The sequence below is a fragment of the Paramormyrops kingsleyae genome, chromosome 3 (genome assembly GCF_048594095.1).
Source record: "Paramormyrops kingsleyae isolate MSU_618 chromosome 3, PKINGS_0.4, whole genome shotgun sequence".
In the NCBI taxonomy this organism is placed as follows: Eukaryota; Metazoa; Chordata; class Actinopteri; order Osteoglossiformes; family Mormyridae; genus Paramormyrops; species Paramormyrops kingsleyae.
Window position 1 is genome coordinate 25,757,046 of NC_132799.1, and position 17,070 is coordinate 25,774,115.

Sequence of the window (17,070 nt, forward strand, 5' to 3'; positions counted from 1 at the left end):
TGTCTGCAGGTGCTATTTATATAGTGGCCGGCGCTCAAAATTGACTTGAAGACACGTAGCTAAAAGAACTGAGCTTGATCGGGCTCCTCTGTGTTGAAAGTTGTCAGTCGAGGTCAACGGTTAAGAAACTGGCTTTTCGCGGCAAAGATTTAGTTTTCGAAGCAGGAGAGGAAACATAGCACCATTCAAACTGGCCGTTTAAACTTCGACGACTAGCGTGTGGCTTTAAAACGCAAAAAAAAAAAATGGCGTATCGATCGCACATGATGGCGTACTCAAAAGGCAGACAGGCAGAAAGCGCCCGGCGTCAAACCCTCTGCCAGCTTCTCGAAGGATGATCCGGGAGACGGCAGTGTTCTTAAACTCAGCGTTTCTGAAGAACGATTGTGTTCACCTGCAGCGGCGCCTTCCTGAACCCAAAAGCCCGGCACCGTGGGCACCGGCATGCGGGAAGCTTAGCGGAGTATTACTATAAATATATAAATAATGCCCTCCACCGCTTCTTGGGCCGCTCATTTATTGTCTCAATAAAGCCCGTCAGCTGGTCTGGGTGCCGGCCATCCGTCAGAGCCTGCCAGCCTTAACTAGGTCAAGACCACTGGGGCCCGGGAGACCGGTGCCTCCACTCGGGCTCCGCAACGGTGCCGGCACGCAGCTGGGCCTGGCACGTCACTCACATTTAATTGAGACCTCGCAAAATCAGGACCCGAATGCAGCTCGTTTAGCGGTTTAGCGGTATAGCACAGAGCAGCCCAGGCATTCAGTCAGCCAGCAGTGCTTGCTAAAGTCTGGGTGCTGCTAACGGCACGTACTGCCGCGGCTGCCTACATATTGTGTCTGAGCGTAGCTAAAAGCAGAATTATTGGCCCCCGCTAACATTGTCAGTGCCATTAGCAATATGGCTAAGGCTGCCCGCTAACTCCGTCTTAGTCAGCTAAAGGCAGTACAATGACTGCCCACCAACTGTGTCTGAATGCCACTAATATGCAGCCTCATCTAAACACTTCTAATCACAACACTATATCCATTAACTGTGTCTGAAACTTGCTAATGGCTGCCACTCTTGGCTGCTAATTGCATTTGAACACCACTAATGACAGCACTGTGTTCATTAACTGTGTCTGAACACCTCTAATGATGCTACAACTGGGCGCTAACTGCATCTGAACACCGTTAATGACAGCGCTGTGTTCGTTAACTGTGTCTCAATGCCCCTAATGATGCTACCACTGGGCGCTAACTGCATCTGAACACCGTTAATGATAGCGCTGTGTTCGTTAACTGTGTCTGAATTCCTGTGACGCTATGACTGGGCGCTAACTACATCTGAACATCGTTAATGACAGTGCTGTGTTCGTTAACTGGGTCTGAATGCCTCTAATGACTGTCTACTGTGTCTGAAAGCTGCTAATGGCCATGCTACGACTTGCCGCTAACTGCATCTGAACAATGTTAATGACAGCATTATGTTCATTAGCTGTGTCTGAATGCCCCTAGTGGCAGTAATGTAATATGACTGTCCGACTAACTGTGCCAGGACGTTACTAATAGCATCACTATGACTGCCCAGTAACCACATCTGAAGGCCTCTAAAAGCAGCTTTTCCAGTGAGCATTTGCTGCACCCAAACATGATTATCAGTAGTGCCGTGATTGCCGTCTAATTGCCCGCACACCGGTACTGCTAGAGTTGTGACAGGCCACTAACTGCATCACCATCAATTCTCTGCCATGCTTGACCAAGGTTCCCCAACTCTCAGAATAAAATGGGAGTAATGTTTCATTTCAATTTTATAAATCAAGTATGACAGTTTATGCTTAAAATTCAACGAAAGAGTTTTCCCAGCCATGGATAGTACATCTTTCTTTGTTCGATTTGGTTTGCTCGCTCTGCACAATGTGGAAAACGGCACAAAAAAATACAGCATCCAGTGTAAAAAGGGAAACGTTAGCATCGTTACCATACACAGCGTAACAGCTAGTGCTGAGCGCCCATTGGAGGACTCCCCATCGCCGGCAAGATCAGGCTGTGCGTGACACTTTGATGTATTGATTTGAGGATGCCTGACGCCAAAGGAAGAGCCCCTCTCCCTGGTCTGACCTGCTCCGCTGCTGCTCGACAGGCATTTAGACCGGCAGTGAAGGAGCCTCATTAGCAGAACGATGGGAAGCATGGACTGCCGGTGTCTCCGTGAGTGCGGAGCCGGATCGTCTCCGGGTGTATCCTGTCACGCCTGTTACCGTGGGGACAGTCCGCTTTCGTCAAACGCCGGGGTAAAATTGTTTGGCTCCAGACAGAGAGCAGGAAGGCAAATAACGTTGGTGAGATTTCCCCAGAAGGAGAAGCCTGTGTGATGACGTCCGTGTGGTTCCTGCATCCCAGACCCCGAGGCGAGGGCTTTTATCAGGACTGGATTTACATAAAGAGGAACGGAACTGATGATGGTACATTCTGACCTTGGAATAGAATAAATTGAAATTGGGTGGTCATGAACACATCCTGAGCGATTTAGTGTTCACTAGTCTGACGTCAGCTCAATTATAATCATTATCAATCGTATTAGTACAACGTAGCCAAGAAATCAGTGTTTTTTCCTGAGCAAAGATATGACTAAGACTATGGAAGGTATGGCTGAAAACACAGAGATGGATAAAGATTGATGGAGTTCATGGAAGATAGAGGTGAAGAGATGATCCTGATTGCCACTCTTTCAGAATATAGAGCTTATAGAATGCGGAGGCGCTCAAGGCGCAGAGAGAGGCTTCAGCAGTGTGGACAGCCTGCATTTGCTTGACATGTCAGCCTGAAGAATGGTGCGCCCCTGGCGGAGGTCAGAGGTCATCCTCGTAGGATTCTCCTCAAACACTTTTCTCCCTAGGTCTGTCGTACGGTGAAATGGTCCACAGGGAAATGGCTTTGACTTATTACTGGGTAAAAGAGTCAATGTTAATCAATATGGCTGTGATACTCTTTAGTTAAAAGTAAAGAGGGGATGAATATGTCTTTGTGGGGGGGGGGGGGGGACAGATAACATTGTATAATTTAGGTATTTAAATTTAAAAAGTGCGAACTGTTGTATTTAGATGTAATGTAGCCAACTATTAATAGAATAATACAATAAAATGATTGTTCAGGCCTTTTGACAGCTAATATGTTATACTGAATGAGCTGCTTGTCGAAATTTAAAAAAAAAAAAACGTGTTTTGAGTGTTCAGTGAAGCGTTGGGTAATCTGAATTCTGTGTTCAGTACTTCAGGAAGAAGCTTTCAGGCTGCGTACCATCATCAGTTCACAAGTATGTAATTAGTTGGGTTTCTGTCTGTTTCCATCGCACTGTTTAGTCTTTACAAGATCATAAATGGGGTTTTGAAAAGCAGCAAAGCTAATTGGCACTGCATAACCCTAATAGAGTGACTCAGCGTGTAAGGAGAGTTTGTTCCCAGACAATCAGACGTGCTGTTTCTAAGCCCCTCCTGGAAGTACCTGGAATATTCTGTTTTTATGTGTAGGGCTTGTGTATACGTGCACAGAACAGACAACCTTGCTGAAGAAACAGGCTGAATATAAATGTTTGCTGTTTAGTTGGGCTTATGCCTCACTGTAGTCAGGGGATTAACGTGACTCATGGTTTTACACATTAGTGGCTGTTAAATCTTCAAAATCAAAAAGAAGTGTAGAGGCAACAGGGACATTTCAGGTTGAGATTATTTTGAAATTTGAACAATGTATAGTAGTATTTTATGTTTAACTTATAGTTCTGAACTAGATGCATCTAGAACCTGATTGTGAGTATTGTCATGTGCCTGTGATGAAGCAGGCATATGGAAGGCGGTTGCTAAGGAGGCCTCAGCCCATAAGAGTCAGCGGTTTTCAAGCCCAGTCGCGTGCAGCGGAGCCTGCCACCTACGCCGCGCTACGCTACGCTGCCGGTATTACCCGGGCCTCCCAGCTGCTGATGTAGTATCTCACAGAGTCCCACTCAGCGTGTGACAGTCATGTTCCTCACCCACACCTGCAGGATGACCCGCGCGCAGTTACCTTCCTAGAGGTGCATTAAAATCAGGCGACTTTTATTGTGATCCCGAAGAACTCGTGAAATTTTAGCTTCCGTGTCATTTCGTACCATCTCAACATGGCTGCCGGTGGTATCTGCAGGGTCTTCACGGGCCTCATGTAGCGCTAACGTCATTAGCCTCGAGGGCTAACGCCGCAGGCCCCTTCCACGTGCATCGTGAGCCAGATGTATGAATTAATCCGATTTCTGGGCCCTGAAACACAATCCTTAGTCCTGCTTTATGGTAAATTGGATTAATAACCAACAGGCTTGCACAATCACACTGACGCCTGCAAAACAGCCTAGAAGGACACATTAACTCATTAATCTGCCGTATAACATTTAATTCTCTTTATTGTCCTCTGCTTTCGTATCAAACCATAATTAGGCTCAAGACTTTGGAGGCCAATTAAGGCAGGAAATGATTCAGCCTTCTCTTTATAGATCCTGCTCGGACTTACTTGGGCTTTGAAAAATCAATCAAAATAAACCTTTGGGTTCTTCCAGCGGGGGGAAGGGGACAGTCTGGGAGCCGACGGTGAACCTTTTTTTAGCCGTTACCTGTCAGAGAAGCCTCCAAACACTTCAGAGGGCCAGCTGGCTCTGTAGTACAGACAGAGGTGGACGGCACAGCCAGCTGGCTCTGCTGCCAGCTTCTGGAGGGCCCCCTACTGCCTGCTCAGGTGGCAGCTGTTACGCTTATGCTCGTTTGTTTGACTGTTGATGCGCGGTTAAGTACAAATGACGACCAGGGGAAGTGTGGCTCACTGGGGAGCTGGCCAAGCCGTCTCTAGCAGGCTGACGAGTTAATCGTGCCTAATACAGTGTTTCAAAAAGTATTTTTAAAATCCAGAGTTTGCCTTTTAGTAGGTCAATAGTTTGAAAGCAGAAATAAGCAAAAAGTTTATCAACAGCAACCAAAAGTGCATCGATGTAGTAAAAATAAAAACAAAACAAAAAAAGAAAAGGAGTCCAGCTTATCTGTCTCAAAAAAGAAACACAGAGGAGCTGAAAAAAGTAACATTTAAAAATAATCCGGAGAATACAGGCCAATCAGATGATAGTGGTTTGTCTAACAATGGCAGAATTTTCAAGCTTTTCGTCTGTTAATACGCTTTTATGCGCGTTTAAATGAAGCCACGTTGGTTCATACACTAGTACTGACCCTGTGCAGTTTAACGGAGATGAATACCATGAACAAAGGTAAACCAAGCAAAGATTGAAACATCGTGTGGTTGATGTCCTGTAACCATCAGGGCCCATAGACATCAAGTAGGGATTGGGGACCGAGACGGCATCTTCTTTGACACCGTTTGTCAAAAACCTGCCAATTAAACTATCGTTTGTTTCAGGGGATCCAAAACTCCTCTTTCTAGCCAGAAAAGTCTTCCGTGCCAAGCAATGTTAAAAACGCCGACTTCATGCTGGGGAAATGAAGCTGTCTGCTGAGCTGGAATGATTTATCCCTCAGACTCATCAGACCAGGGAGACCCCATCCCGGTGGACATCAGGATGGCAATAACTCAGCCTGTCAAGGCTTTGCCGCTGCTGTTCCCCGGGAAATAACGGAAATCAACATTAAGGTCGTGATGAGAGTGTTATTCATGGTTTTAAATCTTTCTGATGTACAACGAGCTTCCAATTAGCAGGGGGTGTAACTGTGGGGGTGTGGGCTACTCTGGAATGTTTACGCGGCCGTCAGTTTCAATCAATATCTAAAATAAGTACGAGTGCGTCTGATTTGCCAGATCGAGCCACGATATCTCAGTGATGTTCGCATCTCCCGTCTGGTCGAAATATATTGAGGTACACGCACGTATCTAATCTGGCAGAGCGAGAGACAAATGGATGGTTATTTGCATAATTACACAATATGTGATTTTACAGGCAGAACTGGCTGAGCTCAATAATAAGGAAAAAAAAACCTGTGAAGGCGAGGAGATGTTAAGACTTTATAAAAGGATCATTTGTGGAGACGTTCTGTCCGTCGGAAGAGGTGCACGGTATTACGAGTCAAGGACACGCATTAATAATCATTTAGGGCGATGGCGGTGGTTTTCAAAGGGGTAACGTTCCGAGCGTGAATACCAATCGGCTCCATGCCATTAAATGTGAGAGGAGTAACCTGCAGGATCAAATTAGCGAAGAAATATGGCTTCGCACAATTTTTAGACTGCCTGACGCTGGAGTATATGTCAGTCGGCAGATAAAAGCAGGTAAGGGGGTGTTTTCTTAGCCAGCTATATTCAGCTGTGAAACGTGTATATAAACACATGCTTGTGCAACAATCCCCTCGGTTTGTTCCACGTCACCTGTTTCTTTCCCTGGTGGTATTTCTATATTGGCTTAAATTTCTCCTAATACAGACATTTCTGAACCGTGACATGAGATGCACGCTGGGCTGAATTTATTTTCTGAAATGGCTGTACGCTAACTAAGTTATGCACTACGCTGCTGGTTGGATATTAGGCCTCCTAATGCTGAGGAGGAATTAACTCAACACGCCCTCAAGACCCATGTTAAGCAGCATGTCTAGTTGTGTGCAGCATCCCGGGAGATGTTGGGGAAGGACGCGCTGTGACGTTACGCACGTTTCGTTTCGAGCCATTAAACAGCCTTTGGGCCTAAGGATAATTAGGAGTGATACGTTATTATTATACCACATCTTTTTAGTTATTCGTTAGTCTCAGTGACATATTTTGATTTAAATATATTTTTAAAGAGCCTTTTTAAAATGTGCAACGATCTCCGTCCTGCATGGCATTGAGTCTCCATAAGAGGGCTGTATTTCATGTTGTCAGTTTAATTAACATTGAAATGGTGTCTGATAGCAGTAGAAACAGACTTAATTCCCTTCAAAAAACGCTCTCTGTTGTGCTTTAATCTCCATTGTACTAATTCTCAGCTGTTCCTCCATGGAACGTACCGGAGGCTGTCTAATGTGATACTGTGTCCTTTGGCACGGTTTCAGATGCCTCACAAATGTTGTATTTTTAAAGTAAATTAGGGGGCAAAACACAAAATATGGAGGCATAATGACATCTCATTTTATCGCAGAGTAGACGACATTTGCTTGACATGCAGATTTATTGTGGGTGTGCGATTGCATGGAGTTTGGGGTCTCTAGTGATCCCAAGGCACCCGTGTCCCACAGAAGTACATTTCTCGGTGTGGGTGACGTCCCTCTTAGCGTGCCATTCAGGACAGCGATGCCACAGTAGTTGAATAGAAGCAACGGCATCCTGTGCATGTGTATAAACACCCTGTTCCTGGCAACAGCTAGCTCCGCCCCCAGTGAATACTAGCCCCACCCCCAGCAACATTTGCCCCACCCTTGGCAACAGCTTGCGCCCTCAAAACAAAAAAAAAATGAAGCCTTGTAATAAAAGTCCCCACCAACTCTCCTGATGTGCAACCAAACTCAACTGAGTGAATGCCCTAGATATTTATAAATAGGTATTTGAGTGTTGAGGATGTTGATGTTAAAGCAGAGCTCCACCCTGGTCTAAGAGACTCTTATTGGACTTTGAACCCATAGTTAATATTCTCGTTCCTGTTATATCCCAGTTGTGGTTCATATCTACCTGGTTCAGTGAGAGTTAGTGTTTGTGTGTGAGCAAGTGTGTGTGTGTGTGTTTGTATGAGTTTGTGTGTGTTTATGCCATGCGTGTGTGTGTGTGTGTGTGTGTGTGTGTGTGTGTGTGGTGTTTGTGTGCATGTATGCCATGTGTGTGTCTACGCGTGTGTGTGTGTGTGTGTGTGTGTGTGTGTGTGTGTGTGGTGTTAGTGTGCATGTATGCCATGTGTGTGTCTACGCGTGTGTGTGTGCGTGCATGCTTTGCTCCAGTGCCAGCATGGAGCAGATGCCCTGCTCAGTCTCTTTACTCCCATCCAGGAGATAGGGGGGAGTGATGGGGGGGGGTTGGCCATCCACCAGCACCTTAGCATGATTCTCCTCCCGACCACGCAGACACCCCCTCCCCCCAAGCCACAGAAGCTTCATGACTGCATTGAAATTAAAGCCTTTCTCCCATTTATCTAATATTCCATCTGATTCCACTTCAAAGGTAAGGTATTAAGTGAGAGGCCATGGGAGTAACTAAGCGTTAGATCCGGAATAGCGATATGGAGATTCAGAAAGGCAGGACCTCGGGATCTGAAGATGCCCCCTAGGTCATAAGCTGCAGATGGACGGCCTGACCTGTCTGTCCCACCTCAGCTGTGACGTTCCCTGTCTCCTCATCACCTGCAGCTCGCATCGTCCGGGCCAAGCAGTGGTGTGAGATGCTTCCCTGCCTGGATAATGAAGGCTGTAACCTGCTGGTGAACAAGTCGGGCTGGACCTGTACTCAACCCGGGGGCAGAGTTAAGACCACCACGGTAAGTTCTGGTCCCTGCTTCTTGCTTCCCGCGTCCTCCGTCTCTCTCAGTTTCATGGCCCTCTGGGCCACCCGGAAGTCTCTCATTTCCTCCCCAGCATAAGCGGCCGGATCCATTTTCGGCCGGATCTCAGAGCGGTGGTCCACTGCTCCGTGGTGGCTATGAGGTCGCCATCTCCGCAGGAACCTAGGCGGTCTCCGGGACGGCCTCGTACCACTGCCAACTTGGATCGCTCTCTCTCTCCAGGCTGGAATGAGTCCAACTATGCTCTGGCGCAGCAGAGAGCAGCCCTGATTCAAACAAGATTCAAAGGATTCAAGGATTCAAAAGCTTTATTGTAATTTGTAGTAGGATGAAATACTTTCTTGTGTGCCTCACTGTAAACTTAAACATATAACAATGAAAAACAATAGATAGCAAGTAACAGAATACTGAAAACAATAACATACATACAATATACAAGTAATATGCATTAGGACAGCAAGGTGCTGAGGTTACAGTGACAGTGGTTAATAAATGACAGTGGTGATTGGGATAACAGTGCGAGGTTTCAGCGTGTATTTAACATTTGTATTACCTCTGTAGGAAGCTGTTGCTGAATCTTGAAGTCTTCTGGAGGGGAAGAAGGAGAAACGTGACTGTGCTAGGAGAAAGGGAGGAGGGAGAAAGGCAACTGCTAGAAGAAAGGGAGGAGGGAGAAAGGCAACTGCTAGGAGAAAGGGAGGAGGGAGAAAGGCGACTGCTAGAAGAAAGGGAGGAGGGAGAAAGGCGACTGCTAGGAGAAAGGGAGGAGGGAGAAAGGCGACTGCTAGGAGAAAGAGAGGAGGGCAACTGCTAGAAGAAAGGGAGGAGGGAGAAAGGCGACTGCTAGGAGAAAGGGAGGAGGGAGAAAGGCAACTGCTAGAAGAAAAGGAGGAGGGAGAAAGGCGACTGCTAGGAGAAAGGGAGGAGGGAGAAAGGCGACTGCTAGAAGAAAAGGAAGAGGGAGAAAGGCAACTGCTAGAAGAAAGGGAGGAGGGAGAAAGGCGACTGCTAGGAGAAAGGGAGGAGGGAGAAAGGCAACTGCTAGGAGAAAGAGTTTGGAAAAAGTCAGATGTGCTGGGAGAAAGTGAGGAGGGAAAGGCAAATTGCTAGGAGAAAGGGAGGAGTGAGAAAAGTGACTCTGCTAGGAGAAAGGGAGGAGGGTGATAGGCGAATTGCTAGGAGAAAGCGACTCTATTAGGAGAAAGGGAGGTGGGAAAACGTGACTGCTGGGAAAAAGTGAGGAGAAAGAAAGGCAACTTGCTAGGAGAAAGGGAGGAGAGAGAAAGGCAACTGCTTGGAGAAAGGGAGGAGAGAGAAAGGTGACTTGCTATTAGAAATGGAGGGAGCAAGGTGACTGCTGGGAGAAAGGGAGGAGGGAGAAAGGCAGCTCTGCTGGGAGAAAGGGAGGAGGGAGAAAGGAGACTGTTGGGAGAAAAGGAGGGTGAAAGATGACTGCTGGGAGAAAGGAGACTGATAGAATGAGGGAGAAAGAGACTGCTGGGCAAATGGGAGAAGGGAGAAAGGTGACTGCTGGGAGAAAAGGAGAAGCGAGAAAGGCAACTGGTCGGAGAAAGGGAGGAGGGAGAAAGGTGACTGTTCTGAGAGGAGGGAGAAAGGCAACTTCTGAGATGAGGGACAAAGGCAACTGTGCTGGGAGAAAGGGAGGAAGAAGAAAGGTGACTTGGGAGAAAAGGGAAAAGGGAGAAAAATAACTGCTGGGATGAGGGAGAAAGGTGACTGTGCTGGGGCAGGTCTGTCAGGCCCCGGTGCTTGCAATTTGTTGTTAAATTGGCAAGGTAGGGTTTAGACCTGCGGGGGGCGAAGTGACCCTGTGTTCCTCCCTTACCCCTAATCGCCCTCATGGCATCCACACCCAGCAAAGCCCATTGCCATCAGCGAATAAAGCGCATCATTTTAGGAGATTCGTCACAGATTGCTCCTTAGCTTCCACTCTCGCATAACCGGATGTCATTGATTGAGTTTCGTTAAGTGTAAATAATCATTAATTCAATGCCTGCGTTTCAGTCATCAGCCAACGAACGACGCCCTCCTCCTCAACTCGTGCCTCCGGAGCATGAAAATCTGAAGCATCGTCAGTGAATTCTTGTCAGGTTACAGCAGGAATTAAATTACCTACAGTATGATTTCACGGGGGACGTTCGCCCCCTTGCTGCGTAAGACGAAGAGTGCAGATCCCGTCCATGCAGTTTATAGACCTCTGGCCTCTTTTGACATGCTGGGTTATCTAGCCTGCGAGATGGACATGTGAGGAACCAAGCTTCACACAGGTTCTGTACTCAATCTGCTGCCAGGCTGCTGGGTTTTGTATTTTTTTGAGTTCTTGCCTTGAGAGGGGCATCTTTGGATGCCATTGTGCTAGGTGTGGGGCATGTGGAGACCTGAGTGACAAAGGGCATCGTATTCCTTAATTTGCTGACCCAGCCTGGGCTCTTCTAGGGGGAACAGTCATGCAGTGCCCAGACGGCATCGATCTTATACCAGGGTGTGTGCTGCGGCCTCCGAGCCATCGTCTGTGAGACAGTGCCCAGGCTCTCAAAGCAGATGGGTAGCCTGACACGTAACTGCTCTGTGTGTCCAGAGACACTGACCACATAGCTTTTGGCAAAGGTCCCTCCATCAGGCAGAGGCTCCTTCACGGGGAAAGACCCCATTCCTTCCCTGTCCTACCCCTTGCTTCCCATTCTTCCCCTTCGCTCCCCAGCCCCTCACTCCCCACTCCTCCCTTTCACTCCCCACTCCTCCCCTGTCCAGCTTCTCGCTCCTCATTCCTCCCCTGCTCTGCAACTCACTCTCCACTCCTCCCCTACCTCTCACTTGTTCCCTGCCCACAGCCCCTTGCTCACCCATCCTCCTCCATCTGGCCCCTTGCTCCCTGCTCCTCCCTTTCACTACCTCCTCCTCGGCCCGATTGCCCCAAGCTTTCCATTCCTACCCCATCCAACTTCTCGCTCCCCACTCCTCTCCCATCCAGCCTTTTGCTCCCTACACGTCCCCCATGTGGCAATTTACTTGCTCCTTCCCTGCCCACCCCACCTGGCTCCTCACTCCCTGCTCCTCCCCTGTCCAGCTCCTCACTCCCCACACTTCCCTTTCACTCCCCCCTCCACCCCCAGCCTATCACCTCTCTTCCCGCTCCTCCAAAGTTTCCGAAGGGAGCGGCCGATCGGCAGGCCTGGCAGGCAGACGTGGAGACACGCCTCCCGGCAGCCCGTCACAGGAGCGCAGTTCAGTCGCTCAGAGCTTCGCCAGTCGGCCTGCTTTGCTGGCACTGCTTTGCAATCCGCCACCTGTCAAACCTGGACGGGGACCACAAAGCGGCCGTGTGCTGTAAAGCAGGCTCACGGCGGCGAGGGGAGGGGAGGGGAGGGGCGACGGCACGCAAACACTCAAGACGATGAGTCGCCGCTGATGCCCGGCATCCGTAATGGATGCGTGTGCAGTGCTTCTGAGACGTGTTTTGGGCCCACTTTGTGATAGATCCGGGCTAGACGCATGATAGCCAGCATGATGTGGAGAATAAGCCTCTCCCAGCTGGAGACGCCTCCACCCAGCCGCCGTAGTCCTCGGCCTGGCTCTCTTCATTTCCCTGCATTGGTCCCACAGGTGAACCGACTGGATCGCTTCCCAAGCCACGTTTAGCTTCCCCCGGAATAGCGGCTGGGGCGAATCAGGCCGCTCCCCGCTGCCGTTCACATGCCGTACAGCTTGGGAACCATCATGTTTCCTGGCTGTCCCGCTTTAGCTGCTTAAATGGCGAGCTCCTGTTCTCGCGTAATTACGTATCTCGCTGTTTTCCCACCAGTGACCGAGGTACGTGCGTCTGATTGTTACTGCCGCGAGCCCGCTGCCACATTACGCCGCTTTAAAAGCGCTCTGCCCCCGCCGCCGCCGTCTCCGGAAGCTTCAAGGGTGTCACGCGGGAGGACAATAAAAGCGACAGCTGTCTGAACCGCCAAGTCACCTTGGGATGGCTTCTGCGCTCCCTGTGGTTTAATTGGATGGCATTTTGGACCTAATGTTCTGATCCCTGCTAAAAAAAGCTAAAGTAGTGGCCTCAGATTTATTTTTTTTAATTAACACACAGTTACTACTTCTGCTCAACATGCAATTGCAACCCAGCGAGAATAATTAGTTTTAGGCTTAAATAGAGGCTATGTTTCATTGAACACGCTTCTAAGAGCTGTCGCTCACCTGAGGGGACAGTCCGGAATTAATTCCCATTTGAACACCCTCCGTTTTCTTTCCCCGTTCAGCATTTCTCCTTGGCGATGGCCTCGCCTGACCGGTTAAGCTCGGGGCTGGCGGGTGCTAACCGCTGCAGCCTCTGTGCTGTAATGAAGTGAATTTCTTGTAAGGGCCTATTTTCCTCGAAATAAGAAAACAGCATTTTAATCAGCCTTTAGGCTCACATACTTAATGTCCTAATGAACGTAATTGATTATTCTGTTATAGAGAGTCTGGGTAAGCAAGCAGCTTATTTGTAAGAGCAATCCATTTCAGATGGCCCGTGAACTCGGGCGAAAGTGGCGTCTGAGATCGATACGGCATCTGTGGGTGTGTATCACAGTCGGTGACTGGCCATTTTCGTATATGGACATATGGTGCGGTGTGTGCGTATGCACGCGTGTGTGTGTGCGTGTGTGTATGTGTGTCTGGGCATTCATGTTTGCGTCTTCTCCGCCATTTCCGATACTGCTACTGTCCACAGGGGGTCGTGTAGAAGCCCCTGGCAATCAGATACAGGCCACAGAGGGTCTCGGTATGCCGGATCTCACGCTGATTTAATGATGATCAACTCTGACCCCATAGCACATGCATGCAGGGCAGGGTTTAGCAGAGGCAGGGCAGACGCTTGGTGCCAGGCTGAACCCTGACATTCATTCATGACGTCTTTGACCATCTTCTCACAGCCTGTCAGGCTGTCTTCACGCTAGTTGGGTGCCCTACGTACCTGTACTTCATTCATGTCATCTTCAAACCACCTTCACTAATGTGTAGTCACATGCATTCACACTGGCTGAGCTTTTTGTTCATTCTGGGCCGTTACACCGCTGTTAATCAGCTTAGCCGCATTTACAGGGAGTCAGTCTTGATGACTTTGTTAGGATGTAATTAAAGGATCGGCTCCAGGAGTCATTTTTCAGCTGTGTTCCGTTTCAGTAAGTTAATAAGATATTTGTATTATTCAGTGGACTTATTGACCAGCCCTCACCGGGCTGAGGTGCCCACCGTGGACCACATCTCTTATCTGGGCCTCAGCAGGTTGATTAAGGCCCCCTAGCTGCGAGACACGCGAGTGTGTTTCTCATTCGGAGGCGGCTGAGAGTGCCTGTATTTGAATACCACACATTTACATGGCTGTTATACAGCCCCTGCAGGTTCCCCTTAGCTGGACGGGCAGACTCAGCCCATGAGATTTTCCAAGAAAGACACGAAAGTAAGAAAAAGCAGTAGATTCGTTGTCCAGCTCATTAGCGCCTGTTCTGCACGTGTGGTTCACCTCCTGAACCTGGCTGCCCAAGCCCAGCACCCGGAGTAGCTCCTCTAGGTCTTTGCTGCTGCTGGTGCGGCTGCTCGTATCCATATCCCAGCTGGAAGGGGCCCCCACGGACCCCCCTGCCTGGCCAGCACTGGTAATGCCCCCTGCCCCCTCATTAGCTGAACCAAGGCTGCCTTGGACGCTTTCTGAAACGGGCTTCTCGTCTGGCCTGTTTGGTTGAGCAGAACCTTGTACATCCTGGGATTTCCTGAGGGTTAGAGAGGTGTACAGCAAATGTGAACGATATCAGTATCCTAGAACGTGGGGATACGGCTCTAGCAAGAGTAACATTTAAATGTATTTGCATTGTTTTGTCTGCCTTTCATTATATAACGTAGGCTGAACGGTCAGAGGGAGAGCTAGATAATAAATTAACAGAGAGCTGCTTCTTAGTCTAAAAAAGCGCTTCCAAATTAACGAGGATGTTAATGGAGCGTCAAATCACGACTGTAATTGTGGAAGCCTGATTAGATAAATCACTATTCATTCTCATATCAGATAAGGTTTACCACCAAGACTTGTGCTGCATTTGAGATCAAGGGAGATGAGATAAGAGTTTCTCGTGCCCCCTACAGATTTACATTTTAATTCCCTGAAGACTGTGAGTGAGGCATCTGGGAAGATGTTATTTTTTTCTTGCTAATTCAAATGATTACCACTGAGTCACTAGAGGGCAGTATAGTTTCTACCATCACATCTAAGAGTTTTGAAGTGGTCACGTGAGTTCAGTACTTGTATACGAATATATCGCAACGTCAGTGTAAGTTACTTTTCTACAGGACCAATGAATCTGAGACTGTTATAGTAATGAAATACACATGAGAAGGTTGATCGTTTTGCCTGAAGTCTTGTTCAGTCAGAATAATTATTTTCGCAGACTGACAAATTTAAGTATAGTGCTTAAATTTTATGGCTTAACCATTGTGCGTTTACAAGGTTTTTATCACATGTAAAGCTTATTTAATTTAAAATGCTATTGAAATTGAAATCAGTGGTTGTTATATGCACACTGTAAGTCATCTGGAGATGATCAGTTACCTTTATTGTTGAATGTTAAAACCTTCCTGCACAATATAATGCATTTTTTGCATGGTGCCATGTCACCTGATGTAATTTGCATGCTGTCCTACTAAAAAGTGCTGTCTTCTTAATGGTTGCCCACTAACAGGTGCTGTCCTTTTGTTGGTTGCCCTCTAACAGGTACTGTCTTCTTATTGGTTGCCAGGTCTCCTGACTAGTGTAGCAACAGGGCCTCCCAGCAGGGGATGTGGATCGCGATTCGCTGCTTCCCGCACTCCGTGGTCGCCACCGTCGAATCATCCGTCATCTGTCATCGGCTTGACTTGTCCGCCCATCCATCTCCGTGCATCGTGATACGGACCACAGAGGGTGGTTCTCCATGCTTCTCCGAAGCCCGGGAACGGGCAGGACTCCGACCCCGCGTGGCGGCATTCTGCCCCCGTAACTCTGACCCGACCCGGTTACTGTGGAGAAACAGACCGACCGTCCCAGCTTCGTCCACTGGGCCTCTGCCAGCGCCGATGTTTGGTGCCTGAAGCATTTTTTCCATTCAATAGACCAAAGAGGACCGTACTTTTCTGGGTGGACAGGACGGACACACAAGGGGACAGGAATTCATCGTCAGGGATGCTCACACTGAGCAGGGAGAGGCCAAGGCGGTGATGTCATCACTCCTGGGCTCCAAGGCACCACTGTACTCTGTGCAGATATTATATATATTCCTGCGTAATATATATAATAATCAACATTGCATTTTTTTCAAACGCTGTATTTGGACAATTTGCAATAAGCATGCAGACAGCAAACGATTTACGGGCAGACAAGGAAATGGTGATTCTGGTTTTGGAAAAATATCATTAAATGTATTTTAAACAAAAAAGGCCTAAACTTATATATTTAACAGTTTTATATGTGGTACATTTGTAGAGACCCTTATTTAACAGAGATGGTGCCGTCACGCCACCCGTGACGGGCTTCTGGGAGACGCCTGGCCCACGGACACACCGCTCTGCTTCCCCGCTTTTACGTCACCTCAGCTTTCTTGAAGTATATTTTTCAACGTCCGTTGACGCTTTTTAAAGTGCGACTCATGACCAGCCCACATAGCAGACGTTAAACGGGACGAACGCAGCGAGGCTAAAAGCCTGCAGTGACTAGTCTGTGTGTCTCATAGCGCTGGCCCTGTCGGATGTTTGCTGTTGTATTATATATCAGTGTGAAGTGCCAAGCTTTTCGACTTTGCGTTAAATTAGCTCGACTCTCTTTCTCTTGCACAGCGCCGGCCTCAGAGCAGCAGCAGCCGACGGGAGGGACACGGTCGCACAGAAGTTTCTCATCAAATAAAGGAAATACACTGAGCGCATATTTCAGAGAGTCACTAAGCCGGTATTGAGGGTTCCTCATTAAAATATTCGATCTGTGTCTGGCTTGAAGGTTATTGTTTTTTTTTTTTGGTTAATTTTTGTGCTGTATCTGCTTTTTAATTTGAGGTGAAACGTCCCGAAGCATTAGCCGTCTCAAAGGAGTGTTTATTTTTAGCTGCTGTTTTATTTTATTTTATTTTTTTTTGCCATGCAAGGTTGGCAGGCTAAATTGCATAATAAATATATAAATATGGTAGTCTATACAGAGACTGATATGCAAATATCTAATATTCCAGTACTTTTATACATGAAGGCTATTGACATATAGATATAAGCATTTTATCTGTAATAAAAAGTTAAGCTCTTATTACAAACCTGTCTGCAGAAATGGCGTCGGATTAATTTGTGACCTTTTGGAATTTGTGTAGGTGATCAGATTTTTTTTTTCTCTTGGTGGGGGGGGGGGGGGGGGGCACTGGTCTTTTACACTGTGCATCCAGTGAACATGCTGTCTCTGCTTTTCCCTCCTTGTCAGTGTTGGTGCTGGAACCCGTGTCTGATGCCCATAAGGCCCTAGATGGGGGGGGGGGCTCCCACGGGGGCAGCGGTGATGGATATAAAGTGTAAGGGTCACTGAGGAAAATGCCCCCCCCCCCCCTCCGAGCTGA

The 17,070-nt window shown here is 47.9% G+C and overlaps 1 protein-coding gene across 3 annotated transcripts in view; it reads left to right on the top strand.

The window, feature by feature from the left end:
* The window catches only part of LOC111857205 (chemokine-like protein TAFA-5), a 65,890-nt gene extending 49,100 nt beyond the window's left edge, over nucleotides 1-16,790 (top strand). For all 3 annotated transcript variants that reach the window (XM_023837832.2, XM_023837824.2, XM_023837817.2), the window contains 2 exons: nucleotides 8,307-8,434; nucleotides 15,244-16,790. In XM_023837832.2, coding sequence (XP_023693600.1) covers nucleotides 8,307-8,434; nucleotides 15,244-15,252 — 137 coding nt within the window. In that variant the 3' untranslated portion in view covers nucleotides 15,253-16,790. The remainder of the gene's footprint in view (nucleotides 1-8,306; nucleotides 8,435-15,243) is intronic.
* Nucleotides 16,791-17,070: the final 280 nt, after the last annotated feature.